At 41.3% G+C, this 16521-nt stretch overlaps 1 protein-coding gene across 1 annotated transcript; it reads left to right on the top strand.

The window, feature by feature from the left end:
• The first annotated feature begins 12838 nt into the window (after positions 1-12838).
• Positions 12839-15738, top strand: NEUROD6 (neuronal differentiation 6). The gene is made up of 2 exons (XM_084897263.1): positions 12839-12977; positions 14270-15738. Exon 2 carries the CDS (start codon positions 14291-14293, stop codon positions 15302-15304), a length of 1014 nt encoding a protein of 337 aa, XP_084753389.1. The 5' UTR covers positions 12839-12977; positions 14270-14290; the 3' UTR covers positions 15305-15738.
• Positions 15739-16521: the final 783 nt, after the last annotated feature.

Genomic DNA, 16521 nt, shown 5'->3' with positions numbered 1-16521 from the left:
AAAAAGTGACTCAAGCTTTTGAGAGAAATAATTAGCACTAGAGAAGCCCTTTTGGATAAAAAACCAGGAGGGAGATATCCGGGTTCCGTTTTCACAGGCAGACTCTATGAAACTATGGAATATTACTGTCACTACATAGCTGCTTGCTTTCCAAAGGATTTTGCTGCTGAAGGAACTATAGAATCGCCCATCTAACTCATGGTATGCAGGGCATGAAGTGCTTTGTCACTGACTTACTACCTCATTGCTTAGCCATGGCGTTAATGAAGCCAAGATCACAGCTTTGATTGACAGACAGGCTTCATTGCTCTAAGGTGTTTTGCAGCCACATGAGCCATAACTGCAACTGATCAATTGATCAATCCAACTTTACTATGAATATTTATTGAGTCCCTCCTATCCCACAAATCAGTGTGGTATGTGACTTAGATACTGCAAAACCAAATGAAACAGGCAGAAACGCAAGCTTGTTTGGGGTTTGTTTGTTTTTGTCCTCACTATCAAGTCGGGGAGACAGATGCATTCCCAAATAGCTATGCTGCAAAGCAAATTATGCTAAGCACAATAATAGACACACAAAGTGCAGTGGGAAATCAGAGGAGGAAGATTAATTCCAACCCATGAGGATGTGAATGGATCGCCACAAATTTATCACCACCCCAGGAACAACAACTTCTACATATGTTATAATAACAGTGGGTTAGGATTGCTATTTAAAAACACAAATGAAAAAACATTGTAATTAGATGGGGTTTGCCAGCCAAACAGAGCAAACCAACCAGAAGTGTAAACTACAACGAGACAAATAATGAGTTGGGCTTTTTCATTTTGCATAGGATTAGTTATCTGCTTATTTTATTGTCACTAAGTGTGAACCATGATTTTTTTAAAATGTGATGTAGCCGAAACCAGTTTGGCTCAGTGGTAGAGCGCTGGCCTGCGAACTAGAAAGGTCCCAGGTTCAATTCTGGTCAAGGGCATGTACCTTGGTTGCAGGCACATCCCCAGTGGGGGGTGTGCAGGAGGCAGCTGATCAATGATTCTCTCTCATTGATGTTTCTAACTCTATCCCTCTCTCTTCCTCTCTGTAAAAAAAACACACCACAATAAAATATATTTAAAAAAATAAAATAAATAAAAATGTTATGTAGGGGTTATAAGATCTAGCTGCCCATGGCAGAACCAGGACAAGTATGCGAATTCCTTGGGGGGAGTGACTGGATCCCACCACTATGCATTTGAATCCGTGGCATTCACCAGGTTAGCCTTTCCATATAACGTTTTCATCTCCAAAGTCCTCTCATGGGCTGACGTCTGCAAGCATGCAAACATAGGACTAAACATGCTTTCTGTCTATCTGCTGTGTGTGCAATATATTTATCCCATCAAAGCCACTAAGAGAATCAAAAGTAGGTTTGAGACCAAGAGTAAAGACTTCAGTGTTTCTCCGGGAAAGAAATGGAGTAAACACAGCGAAGGAGTTCAAGGTCCTGAAAGCTTGACAGCCCCATTCAACCTTCACTCAGAAGTTATTTGTCCTTAAGATGCTGCCACGTTTCCTGACCCCTAAGATGCTGGAATTGTAAGCAGAAGCCTACAATATTTTCAGAATAATTGGTTTCATTGATATCATAATATGTGTTCTCCGTCTATACTTCAGATTCTTGGAGGACCAAAGGATGTTGCCATAGACACGAGCCCTTTTTCAAAGAATTGAGAAATTATTTCACATAAATGCCTTTTACTCCATTCTCTCCCACTCTTTCATTTTAAAAGAATCCATCAAATAATAATGCAATGCTTACTAAGCACAAATACCACTCTAGCCATTTGCATTTAACAACCTATGAGGAAGGAATATAATTGTGCCTATTTGACAAATGGAAACACTGAAACATAGGACCTTGCTCAGAGTCAACCAGCTAGAAAGTGGTAAAACCAGGGGCTCTGGCTCCAGACATCACGTTTTAACCACTATACTGGTCTGCTGGTGTGTATCACCCTCATACCGCTATTATAAGAAGTATATCCATGGGCAGAAAAGCTGACACAAGAGAGTGTTCAAAGTTATTAGTCAATATTAACTCTGATCAAATATAAGTCAGAGTAAGTTAGCTTTGGGTTTTAAAACTTAAAGTGCAATTAAAGTACTCTTGAAGTGCAAGCACTCTGATATATGTTCTTCCTCTTTCCAGCTCTTCTCTTGAAAGCAGCCAGAGTGATCTTTTGACATCCCAAAGTGTCCTAAGCCCTCAAATGACTTCCTTTGAAATTAATTCCGATATTTCACCATGACCTTCACAATCTCACATGACCTCATCCTTACTCCCACTGTGCTCAGATCCTCCTGGTCTGCCAAGAACATCAGACATTGCCCATGTGCTCTTGTCTCTGCAGCTCATCCTTCATGTCTCAGCTCAAAGATGACTCAGAAAGGGCTTCCCAGATGCTTTAATCAAGTCGATCTTCCCATGAGTCTCTGTAGCCACAATATGTAAATTTCACATTTCTGTGTTTACCTGTTTATTGTCTCTTTCTTTCTCTGGGTTGTAAATTTCCCCACAGCCCTGCCACCCTGTTCTATTATGAACCCAGTGCCTGGAACTAATGTCTACTTTCAACAAGTATGTATTTACTGTCTTTCACATGTAAGCACTAGAGCTGTGAATTAATACACAGGATAGGTAGGCAAAGTGGTGTGTTAACAGGTGGTAAGTGCTATGGGAAAAAAAAAAAAAAAAAAGAAAACCTGGAAGGTGGAGAGGAAGGGAGAATGGGTACAGGGGTACAAAATAAATTAGGTGGTCAATGGGGACCTCCCTGAGAGGGAACATTTGAGCAGAGACTTGAAGGAGGTGGGAATGGGCCAATGGTGATATCTAGGAAGAATATCCAGGTGGAAGAAAGTGCAAGGATCCTGAGGTAGAAGCATGATTGAATGTGCAAGGAACATCTGAGGACCAGTGTGGCAGGGCTGAGTGAGAGGAGGAGAAAGGAAGAGGCCATGAGATCAGAAAGGCCAGAAGAAAACTGTGGGCCTTCGTAAGGGCTTGGCTTTGACTCCAAGAGAAAGGGGAAGTTGCTGAAGAGTTCTGAGCATAGAGGAGCCCAATCTGATTTATGTTTTTACCAAATGCCTCCGGCTGTTGAGTTGAAGACTTTATACAGAAAGTAAGGGGGCAGCGCCAGTTAAGCCCCGGGAGAGATTGTGATGGTTTGGATTATCAAAGGAGTAGTGGAATGGCCCAAAAGTGGCTATGGGAGGATTTGCTGACAGTTTGGTTCTAGAGTGTTAGAGAAAAAGGGGAGTAAAAATCTTGGTTGAATGGAAAAATGGATGAACAAATTTTAAAAAATGACACAGCTATTAAACAGCAGGACTGGGATTTAAAGCAAGGTTAGTAAGGCATCAAAATGCTCATAGAGATTCTTAACTTTCTAGAATCTGACAGAGTCTTCCTTTAGAAAAATGCACTTCTGTACCTCAATGCCAACCTCACACACAGTCTTAGGAAGCTCCAGAATCTCTTGGAATCCATCCAGGAATCCCCGGTGTTAAGAGTGCCTGTATGTCATCATACAATCATCTAACACAGGGGTCCTCAAACTTTTTAAAGTGGGGGCCAGATCACGGTCCCTCAGAGAGCTGGAGGGCCGGACTATATGAACTACTAATCCCTACTGTAACACCTTGGCTGCGCTCACTGCCCAAAAAACTGGCGGGCAGGATCAGACTCCCCTGGGGGCTGCATGTGGCCCGCGGGCCGTAGTTTGAAGACCCCTGATTACACGAAACTTGATTTTCACAAATGCAGTTTGCAAAGGACTTTTGTAAAAACATCTCTTGCATAAAGTGCCCACTTTAAACTTACAAAGTGAATTAATGTGACATAAAAAGAAAAACTGTGCTTCTGTTTTCTGTTTAAAAATAACTATTACTAAACAAACAAACAAACAAACAAATAAATAAAATAACCATTACATTGTAAACATTTATGCACCCAACATAGGAGCACCTAAATGTATAAAGCAAATATCTTGATGGACATAAAGGGAGAGATCAACAGTAATACAGTCATGGTAGGGAATTTTTGCGCCCCATTGACATCAATGGATAGATCTTCCAAACAGAAAATCAATAAGGAAACAGTGGAATTAAATGACAACACTAGATCAGATGGATTTAATTGATAACTTTAGAGCACTTCAAAGAAGCAGCATATACATTCTTTTCAAGTGCATATGGAATATTTTCTAAGATAGAACATATGTTAGGACACAAAACAAGTCTCAATAAATTTAGGAAGACTGAAATCATAGCAAGTATCTTCTCTGGCCATAGTGATATGAAACTAGAAATCAATCACACACAAAAAATTAAAAACACACAAAGACATGAAGATTAAATAACACGTTTCTAAACAATGAATGTGATAACAATGAAATCATGGAAGAAATCAAAAGATACCCTGAAACAAATAAAAACACAACAACCCTAAATTTATGGAACACAGTGAAAGTAATTCTAAGAGGGAAATTCAGAATATTACAGGCCTACCTGAAGAAATAAGAAAAATCTCAAATAAACAATCTAACTTTACACTTTAAAAGAACTAAATGCTTTAGTTGTAAACAAACAAACAAAGCCCAAGTGAGTAGAAGAAAGGAAATAATAAAGATCAGAGCAGAAATAAATGAAATAGGGTATTTAAAAAAAAAACAAACAAACAAACAAACACAAAAGATCAGTTAATCCAAGAGCTGGTTTTTTTGAAAAAATAAGATTAACCTTTAACCAAACTCATCAAGAAAAAGAGAGAGAGGACCTCCCTAAAAAATAAAATCAGAAACAAAAGGGGAGAAGTAACAACTGACATCAAAGAAATACAAAAGATTGTAAGAAAATACAGTACTACAAACAACTATATGCCAAGAAATTTGACAATCTGGACAAAATGGATAAATTCCTAGAAACACAGTCTTCCAAAACTGAATCAGAAAATCTGAATAGACAGATTGCAACTAATGAAATTGAAGTAGTAATAATAATTAAAAAAACAAAAAACCTCCCAACAAAGTCCTTGCTTGGATGGCTTCACAGGTGAATTTTACCAAACATTCAAAAAACTAACATTTATCCTCCATAAACTATTCCAAAAAAAATCAAGTGGAGGTAAAACTCTCGAGTTCTTTTACAAGGCCATTATCCTAATTCCAAAACTAGATAAATACCTACAAAGGAAAAAATTACAAGCCAATATCCCTGATGAACATAGATGCTAAAATCATCAACAAAATATCAGCACACTGGATCCAACAATACATTAAAGAGATCATACACCATGATCAAGAGGGATTTATTCTGGGGATGCAAGGTTGGTACAATATTTGCAAATCAATAAATGAGATGCACTACAAAAACAAAATGAAGGATAAAATCACATCATCATATCAATAGATGTAGAAAAAGCATTTGATAAAACCCAGCATTCATTTATGATAAAAACTTTTAGCAAAGTGGGATGTTGGAAATATTCTTTAATATAATAAATGTTATATATGACAAACCCACAGCTTACATCAGACTCAGTGAGTGAAACCTATAAGCATTTCCCTTAAGACCAGGAACAACACAGTAATGTCAGCTTTTACCACTCTTATCCAACATAGTACTTCCAGTCCCAGCCATAGCAATCAGACAGAAAGAAGAAATAAAAGGCATCCAAATTTGGGGGTGGGGGGGTGGGTGGGAGTAAAACTGGTCATTATTTGCAGATGACATGGATATTGTATAATGAGAACCTAAACATTTCACCAAAAAAACTACTAGAACTGATAAACAAATTTAGTAAAATAGCAGGATACAAAATATCCAGAAATCAGTTGCATTTTATCCTATATAATAAAAGTCGAATATGCAAATTGTCCTCTCAGGGCACTCATTTGACTGGGAGTTAGACTGGGAGACCAGGAGTTCAATCACTTGTTATGATGTGCGCTGACCACCAGGGGGAGTGTGGAACATGGCAGGCATCGGTGATGTGCTGTGACCTCTCACCAGCTACCTAGGGATGGGGTGATGGGGTCCGAGGTGCGGTGAGAATGCAGGTTGTCTGCTGAGCTCACTCTGACTCCCCCTGCTACCCTCCCCTGAGACGCCAGGGCTCGTGTGCTGGGGAAGCCTCCCACGCTCAGGTGCTAGGCACCCATGAGGAACCCACCCCACACCCATGTGGCCCCTTTCGGGTGAGCCGGGCCGTAGCCACCAAGGCCACAGGGGCCTGTTGGGCTCCCCATGAGTTCACATAGGAGCCAGTCTGAGCATGCTGCCCGCCTGGCTTCCATGCGGTGCCCCTAGGTGGCCCAGAGGCCAACACTGTGACCGGGCCCACGGTGTCCGGCTACACTCATTGCATCTCCATGTGGGGACTTGGGTGTGTGACTCAGGCAGAGACGGGTGTGTGGGGGTCCCAAGGCCCAGGTACCACTCAGGGCCCAGAGGTCAGCTGGGACCTGCCCTTCCACACCAGATGCTCGTGCTTCAATCACCGGCCAGGCCTAGAAACCACACCTGTGCACAAATTTCTTGAACTATGCCTCTAGAATACCAATAATAATCTATCAGAAAGGGAAATTAAGAAAACAATCCCATTTACAATTGTATTTAAAAATACCTTGAATAAATTTAACCAAGGAGGTAAAAGATCTGTACTCAGAAAATGATAAGACACTGAAAAAAAAAAAAATAGAAGAATATATAAATAAGTGGAAGCATAGACCATGTTTGTGCATAAGAAGAATTAACACAATTAAAATTTCCATACTACCCAAAGCAATCTATAGATTCCATGCAATTCCAATCAAGATACCAATGTTGTATTTCCCAGAACTAGAACAAATATTCTAAAAATTTATATGGAACCATAAAAAAAAACCCCAAATCTTAAGAAAGAAGAACAAAGTGGGAGAAATCATACTACCTGATAGCAAACTACACTACAAGGTCATATTAATCAAAACAGCATGGTACTAGCATAAAAAAACAGACATATAGATTAATGGGACAGAATAAAGAGCCAAGAAATAAACCCATGCCTTTATGGTCAATTAATTTTTGACAACAAAGGCAAGAATATATAATGGGGTAAAGATATCTATTTAATAAATGATGTTAGGTGCAAAAAATGAAACTAGAACACCTTCTTACACCAATACACAAGAATAAGCTCAAAATGGGTTAAAGACTTATATGTTAGACTAGAAACCATAAAAATCCTAGAAGAAAACATAGGTGGTAGAAATCTGAGGCATTTCTCATAGCAATATGTTTTCTGACATATCTCCTTGGGCAAGGGAACAAAAAGAAAAAAAGACAAATGGGACTACATCAAACTAAAAAGGTTTTGCACAGCAAAGGAAACCATCCCAAAATAGAAAAACAAAACAAAATACTGCATGGAAGAGTATATTCACCAATGACACATCTGACAAGGGGATAATATCCAAAATTTACAAAACACATATACAACTAACTCAACACCAAAGAAAACCCAAACGATCCAATTAAAACATGGGCAGAGGACCTCAATAAACACTTCTCCAAAGAGGATATACAGAAGACCAGCAGACATACGAAAAGATGCTCAATGTTATAAATCATCAGACAGACGAAAATTAAAACCACAATGAGAGATCTCCTCACACCTGTCTGGATGCTCTCATCAATAAATCAAAAAACAGCAAATGTTGACGAGAACGTGGCGAAAAGGGGACCCTTGTGCACTGTTGGGGGTAATGCAGATTTATGCAGCCCCCGTGGAAAGCAGTATGGTGGTACCTCAAAAAATTAAAAATGGAACTGCCTTATGACCCTCAGATTCCACTTCTGCGAATATATCTGAAGAAACCTGAAACACGAATTCAAAGGAATATATGTACCCCTATGTTCACTGCAGCGTTATTTACAATAGCCAAGATTTGGAAGCAGCCCAGGTGCCCAGCGGTAGAGGAGTGGATAAAAGAGCGGTGGTACATTTACACAGTGGAATGCTACTTGACCATAAAAAGGAGGAAGTCTTATCTGTTGTGACAGCATGGATGGACCTAGAGAGTATCATGCTAAGTGAAATAAGTCTGTCAGAGAAAGAGACAAGTACCATATGATTTCACTTACACATGGAATCTAATGAACAAAATAAACTACCAAACAAAACAGAAGCAGACTCGGAGATAAAGAGAACAGATTGACAGCTGTCAGAGGGGGCAGATTGTGTGGCTGGTGAAAAGGTGAACGGATTAAAAAAAAAAACAACACACAAACAAACCAACTCACAGACACAGACAATGGTATGATGATTATAAGAGGGAAAGGGAATAGGGGGAGGTAGAGGAAGGTGAAGGGGGGATAATGGTGTTGGAAGGAGACTTGACTTGGGGCGGTGAACACACAATGCCATATACAGATGATGTATTATGGAATGGTACACCTGAAACCTATCTAAGTTTATTAGCCAATGTCACCCAAGTAAATTCCATAAAAATGTTTACAAGGCATATGATTCAAATAGAACAATAATTTCTAATTCAGTATCATAAAGAGTAGTAATTAGAGACAATAAATAAGTCTTAACATTTGTAAAAGACAAAAGGAAACTACATTTGTTTACAGGAAGATAACAAACGTTAATAAAGCACCATTTCTTTTTTTTTAAATATATTTTTATTTATTTCAGAGAGGAAGGGAGAGGGAGAGATAGAAAAATCAATGAGGAGAGAGAATCATTGATTGGCTGCTTCCTGCACACCCCCTAATGGGGATGGAGCCCACAACCTGGCATGTGCCCTTGACCAGAATGGAACTCGGGACCCTTCAGTCAACAGGCCAACGCTGTATCTGCTGAACCAAACTGGCTAGGGCTGGTCCAATAATACTGGTTTTCTCAAGCTTTTACTGGCCAGTTTAAATGACTATTTAATAACACACTTTAAAATGCATTCGATAAATTCAGTTTGGTGAATAAAATAAAGACTGTGCTCCATGAGGCAAAATAATAGAAGTTAGTTCTAGGAAGGGCTGCGGTGCTATTTTGTGTAAAGACTAAGATAGAAGATGGGATGTGGCAGTGTTTTGTGAGCTGTATAAACAACAATATGATTTACTGCATCCTGCTAGTACAATTCAGCCTAATCTTTACCCTTGAAGTAAATGTAGAAGAGTAAGCCCAGTGTTGCCCTCAAATTATTTCCAGACTGTCTGCTTAGTCTAAATAACCCATGTGTGTAACCAGAGGTATAGGTAGATAAGCATGTCTGTACATGCAAAATATGTAGACATCTATGTGAAGAGTACAGGGTACGCCTTCTAAGGTTTCAAGGGGAATACGGTTGCTTTGTGTTTTGCCTTGCCATTTCTATACCTGTATTCAAATCCCATGGGATGTTTTCCAGAGTGGAAGGCTTGCCACGGCCGTAAGACTCTTTCAAGCCAATGGAGGTGACAGAGTTAAAACTCTGGGGATTCACGTTGGGCTGGCACACAGCTTCTTGCTGCCCTGACACATTTGTCTAGGAGCTTAAAAGGGGGGTGGGCAATAGAAAAGTCGTCCAAAATCTATCTCAGGGCGTACCCTACTTCTCAGAGAAACCTCGGGACTTGAGGTTTGGGGGCCTGATCCTGCCCGGTTCTATATTCTGTTGACTCACCTTCTACCCTCAGAGAGCTAAAAATTGTCCCGTCATGTCTCAAGCTGATCTCTTCCATTAGGAGGGGACCGTGGAAAAGGGAATGGATAGAACTTCCGTTTTCCAAGACACGGGTGCCAGCCGGATGACCTAAAAATAATAGCGTTTTCATCTTCATTTGGACTTTTGGCTGCAGTTGCCTCACAACTGAGTCCAATTATATCCAAATTCTCGGTGGGTCAGTTTTATAAATATGAATATTTAATTTGTAAAACTGGCAGACACTGGGCACTTCTTTTTTTAAAAATCTACTATCAAATGTCATGGCCCCAGAAGCAAAGATCATATTTAACAGATATGATCTTTGAGTTATAGATGAATTGAGTTATAGATGTAAACTTTGGTGAGCAGTGGCTACCGCAAATGAGAAAACACAGGAAATGATGGTGATGCACTGCCCGTGCTCTGAGCACTTGTCTGTAATTCAGAGTGTGTCTCTGTTTGGAGCTCTGGTGTTCACATGCTTTCTTAGCAGAGACTGGAACAGCAGTGTGGTGTATGTTATGAATGCATATTAACAGCACCGGCATTTGCATATCTGGAACTATCATGGAAAATGCATAACAAAATTCCTTTTGAAAGATTATTGTACAAACACACCGAATCCTTGTTAAATCTTGACATAACAACTTTTTGTTTTCCTCCTTTTGGGAAGAAAAAAAAAAAACAACTCTAAGATATTCGAACAATAGATTAATGCATAGAGAGCCTCCACACACAGTCTGCCTCTTCCCCCCACCCCCCTACCCCGCCCGGCACATCACCACCAGCACCAAAGGATTCTATTTCATGTTCAAAGGCAGCACTAGAACAGCCCTAAATGTTTTCATCAAAAACTGCTTCTCATTTGTCTGCGCATTGCAAAGATGAGATACAAAAATCTCTGATTGTGCCGAGCTGCGCTGGGGATCATTTTCCACTGACATGTCATGTTCCCCATCCCTTGGATTTTGATTGTCTTGCTCCTGATGGCTGTCATACTGCGCGGCTTCTGGAGAGTTTGCAAGTTTAGAATACGGTGCCACATGCAACATTCATGACAGGGCTGTCTGCTTTGTGGGGCGTGACTCTGATACTCAGGTTGCTTTGCATTTACAACATTAAACCACATGAGAGAACATACATGTAATCCTGCCCTGGGTCTTCCTATAGAAATTCCCCGTGCTGACATTAAAAGTGTGTGTGGCTTGTAAGTCAAAAGCTCTAGGAAATACACTCAGTGAGCCCACTCCCAGTCATGTTCCCCCAAGCAATACATTTTGAAATGCCTGGGGATGTCCGATTTTTAAAAACCATGAACGAGGTCAACCTCCCTATTTCAAGTTTTGACTATATGGCCTTCCTTTTATTTTCAAGGTGCATTTTTCCACTAGGTCATGGAGGGGATAAAATTGCCTCCTTTACCTAGCAGGAGTCTCCTTTTCCTCAACTTCTCCGTCTTTTCTCGAACTGTCAGGGCAAAGGCGAGGAACGGTGAGAGGGCCGGAAGAGACTGGGGTATGACAGAGCAAAACTGAATTTCATTCCAGGTCCCCGATGCCAACCTGGAGCCAGAGTTGCATTAAAGCGACAGAATTCTAAACCTTTCAAAACCCGGGACTTCCAAGGGGAGTGCTAACACATATCCCACCATTACAACTCTGCCAGGGATTACTTTAATACCAAAAGCACACCGTCTCCCTTGGAGGAAGAGCTTACTCTGTTGGCAAACAACAAAGGTGCTGTTGGTCTATGTTCAAACTTTTATTTTTATTTTTTTTAAAGCACCCTTTTCCCTTTCCTGAAGGGCAATCTTGAAATAAAATGTCCTTTCCCGGTGGGTGGGGTGGACAGGGGAATAAAGGGACAGGGAGAAAGGTGGAGTTTGTTTTCTTCATAAAGCTTTGTCATCCCCGCCGAACTGTGCTGCCTGCTTTTGTTAAAAAGAAAACCCAAGGGGGGGGGGGGGAGAGAACATGGGGAATAACAGATAAATATGAAATAAATCTGGCAGGGAACAACGACTGGACACTAATGTAAGAATGACAAGACATTTAAGTAGATGTTGGTCTAGAGGGAGAAATAATAGGAGAAGATTTTTAGGAGAAAGGAAAAAATCTGGAAGCTCAAAGCAAACAAACAAACAAACAAGAAAGCTAATCTTTGATTAAAATACTCCGCAGAATGCCGGGGAGAGACAGACACAAACCTAAGGGACGGCTTTTATGTTTATTGTGCCTGAAATGAAATGAGAAGGAACAAGCGAGCTGGTGCCGGGGAGAGACGGGGGCCAATAGAGAGTGAGGCTGTGACTTTGGGGAGAGGGCCCAAGGTGGTGAGTGGGAAATCGTTCTCGGCGGGCTCGGAGTTAGACACGGGCATAAAGCATCTCTCCGGGAGAAGTTGTGCAAAGGTACCTGCCAACGCAGACAGGGGAGCCTCTGAGGATGCCGCTCCCAGACCCCAGATGGAGGCTGTTCTTTTATTCCAAATTCCCGAGAAGCACAGAAGTCTCACAAGGTAGTGAGAGAACACACAGACACACACACACACACACACACACACACCGGTAAGTTACACGCCGGGAAACAAAACAAGGAAATAAGGAGACCTCCGCCGATCCCTGTTTGCTCACACAAATCTGAGTTTGGTTAAGTATCTCAAGACCGTTTTCTGATTTCAGCTCTCCGTCTCACAGCGCGCGTTCCCTGGGTACCCAGGTGCACAAATGGGATGGTGATCTTCACAGAGCGTCCTCGGCAATGACAAAAGAGCCCCCTCGCTCACACAAAAGCCCACCTTGGAAATGAACGGAATATTAACGACTGCCTAAACAGTTGCACCGTTGGCAGGGCAAGACTGAGCACTAGCACAGCCCTGCCTGCAGACTGCCCGTGGAGCCGGAGCAGCCTACTGTCGGTGGAAGGCTGGTGCGGATTTTTTCCCTATCAGTCTAACCTTCTGTGTTGATGCATGAATGCTGGTACCCACTTACAGGGATGCCAGATGATCAGTGCAGAATGAAGGTCCCAAGAGAGAGGATCACATGGTTCTCTCTGCCCTGTGACGTCACTAGCAGATGGCATGGGTACCAGCTCTGGCAGTTGGCATCAATGTCACTTTTTAGAGATCAATGAGATAGTGCAGATACACACACAGATCTAGAGACTCCAGGCGACGATGCGACGACACTCAGCCTGAAAAGATTTGGAAGATCCAAAATGAAAACTGATTATTGAATGAAATTAAAACCTAAGGTAATATAAATAAAGATATACTTCCATTGATGCTGGCTTTGCATGCAAGTATTTAAAGATACAGTGTCACTGTCTTATGGTATTTATATGCTCTTTGCCATCTATAACTTATCATATTTCATTCTTACGATGCGATTATCACATACTTTCACTGCTACTATGTAACACTGCAAGTATGTGGACAGGACATTACTAAGAGTTTGTGTGTGTGTGTGTGTGTGTGTGTGTGTAGATTGTTAAATTGAAAAGTGTCTGTTTTATTTAACATGCTTATTTGTTTGCAGACTTTAGATGAAAATACTTGCTGTTTCCCCAAACGAAAGCCAAAATTGCATTTGAGACAGATTATTTTCCCCTTTCATTCAGGATTCTGAACACACGTGCACAATTGCAGTCAGAATCCTTGGACCGCTCCTGTCAGAGATTAGCTGGAGGGAGACTTCCGTGGCTTGCCGAACAAAAACACTACGCGAGTGTTTTGTGTCCAGGATAATTTGAACAGCAGTAAACAGACCATTATGTGTAGAAAAAAATGTAAATGTAAAAGCAGTCTCAACGTTTCCTTTGATTTAAAAGAATGCCAGTGATTTTTATTTGTTTAATTTATTTAAGGAGTTTATTGCAAAATTACCCCCTTCTTCCCCCACCCCCTTTTTTTGTGAGAAGGCTGGGAAATAGTGCATTTTTCTTTGCTGATCAGAGAGAAATCAGTTTTAAAATGGGCTCTGGCTAATTTTTTTTTCTTAAATGTGTATATTGCAATGGCCACTTAGCTAAACCCACAGTCACACAACACAGGAAATAAAGTTAAGGCTTTTATATTTTTTAAACCCACAATTTCATCAGCAAATGGAAAAATGACACTTTTTATTTTAAAAACCGGTATCTCCTCTCACTTTCTACTCGGGGACGGGGGGACTGGAACTAATGAAATTCTGCATGGCTATATCATGTTTTGCATTTGCTTGAATTCCACGGTCTTTTTTGTGTATTTAAAAACCAGTAAAAATTCAAAGGGAGATGGAAATGGGGGGTGGTATTACTACACATGCCTCATGTTTTATTTTCTCTTGCTAATTTGCCTGTGTAAGTTCATCCTATTGCATGTCCTAATGTTTGTTATAATGATCAGTCTGCCCCAACTAGAAAATTATATTTCATGTAAAAAAAAAAAAAAATTAGTCCCCAAGCCAGTCTTTTTCACATGCTTTTGTATTTTTATGCTGAACTCATTCAATATGCTTAAGGTTAAAAATGCAAACCCTTTCAATATTGTGCTGGCATTTTTTCAGGCACGTTAAGATCAGAGAGCCATGCTAACGCTCCCGTTCGATGAGTCTGTTATGATGCCAGAGTCCCAGATGTGCAGAAAGTTTTCCAGAGAATGCGAGGACCAGAAGCAAATTAAGAAGCCCGAAAGCTTTGCCAAACAGATCGTCCTTCGAGGGAAGAGCATCAAAAGAGCCCCCGGAGAAGAGAGCGAGAAGGAGGACGAGGAGGAAGACAGGGAAGAGGAGGATGAAAACGGGTTGCCCAGGAGGAGAGGTCTTCGGAAAAAAAAGACGACCAAGCTGCGCCTGGAGAGGGTCAAGTTCAGGAGACAGGAAGCAAACGCGCGGGAGCGGAACAGGATGCACGGCCTCAACGACGCCCTGGACAATCTGAGGAAAGTGGTCCCCTGCTATTCGAAAACCCAGAAACTGTCCAAGATAGAAACTTTACGCCTGGCCAAAAACTACATCTGGGCCCTTTCAGAAATCCTGCGGATCGGCAAGAGACCCGATCTGCTCACATTTGTCCAAAACTTGTGCAAAGGTCTCTCCCAGCCAACGACAAACTTGGTGGCAGGCTGCCTGCAGCTCAACGCCCGGAGCTTCCTGATGGGGCAGGGCGGGGAGGCCGCGCACCACACAAGGTCACCCTACTCCACCTTCTACCCGCCCTACCACAGCCCCGAGCTCGCCACCCCCCCAGGACACGGGGCTCTGGATAATTCCAAGTCCATGAAACCCTATAATTATTGCAGTGCGTACGAATCCTTCTATGAAAGCACCTCCCCTGAGTGTGCCAGCCCTCAGTTCGAAGGTCCCCTAAGTCCTCCCCCAATTAACTATAATGGGATCTTTTCCCTGAAGCAAGAAGAGACCTTGGACTATGGCAAAAATTACAATTACGGCATGCATTACTGTGCAGTGCCACCCAGGGGTCCCCTCGGGCAGGGTGCCATGTTCAGGTTGCCCACCGACAGCCACTTCCCTTACGACTTACATCTGCGCAGCCAATCTCTCACCATGCAAGATGAATTAAATGCAGTTTTTCATAATTAATGAGGAAAATGAAAATAAACAGTGGCCATTCACCTCCCCCGTCTAATTAAGACAAAGCAGATGCTTGTGGGCTGAGTAATTGGCACGGCTCTAGCTAAAGGTGTTTTACTAGTTCCTGAAGTGTGTGTCAACTATTGTGAGAGTTTTCTATGTCAGAATAAACCTCTTTTCGTACGAGAGCTTCTTTTCCTTTCCTTTTGGTCTGTAAAGCGCTGTGATTCTGTTCCCACTGGAAGGATTCTTTTTCCCCCTTGTTTTCTTTTCTTTTAAATTCACTTCATTTGTTTGAAAAAAAAAAAAAAAAGGGGGTGTCTAAGAATATACTGTGGAATAAAGATATGCACACAGCATAACTCAATGTCTATTTCAGTTGTACGGTAATTATAAAAATGCATGTGATTAAAATAAGATGAATAAAATGATGTGTTTATAATGATTGGGAATTATATATTATGTATCTCTGGAAAACTGGAAATTTAAAATTCCGAGACTAACACCCAGCTGACAGTGATACTGGAAGGGACATTTGAGGCTGGGCCACGATATGAAAAAGCTATCCAGGTTTCTCTTTATTAGGGACAAATCTAAACGCATCCACTTGGTAACTATTCTTCTTCAGGTATTTGCAGATGGGGCAACAGGATATTTGGGTAGGTGGTGTCATCATTTGGGAACAATTATTTCAATCACAAAGACAACATTTTCAGCACCTGTGTTGTTTAGAAATTACCTGTACAGCTTATCACAATGTATAATTGTGTTTTCCACACCACATTTTTAAAGCAATTAAACACAGATATTTACACTCAGAGAAATCATCGATTAGAGGTGATATTTCTGCGTGATACTTATTATTTCCTGGTCCACGGCTGCTTTCTGTCTCCAAAACCCCCTCCTTCCTACTTCAGAAATGTCTCTGGGTTTCAAAATGCGCACGAGATAAAACAAATTTCTTAAGCAAAATGGCCAGAGCACTCCCAAATAATTTTTTCCTAAGTATCTTAAATGAAAGAAGAGGAGCCCGCGAGCCTTAAACATCCTGGGGAAACAATGATAAATCCTGGTAACCTTCAGCTCCAGCCGGAACTCGGTGGCAGGGTTCCAGCAAACACCAGAGTGGATGGGAACCGGGGGAAGGTGGGACGCGGTGCCCTTTCAATAAGTCTGGCCGATTAGAAGCTAAATGCTGTGTGATTACAAGTTTCCTGGCCAAAGGC

This window comes from Pipistrellus hanaki, assembly GCF_964339955.1.
Source record: "Pipistrellus hanaki genome assembly, chromosome: 10".
In the NCBI taxonomy this organism is placed as follows: Eukaryota; Metazoa; Chordata; class Mammalia; order Chiroptera; family Vespertilionidae; genus Pipistrellus; species Pipistrellus hanaki.
This window is presented reverse-complemented; position numbering and strand designations above follow the sequence as displayed.

Coding starts and splice junctions, on each gene's coding strand:
- NEUROD6 (XM_084897263.1), top strand. CDS start 14,291: ATGCTAACGCTCCCGTTCGATGAGTCTGTTATGATGCCAGAGTCCCAG.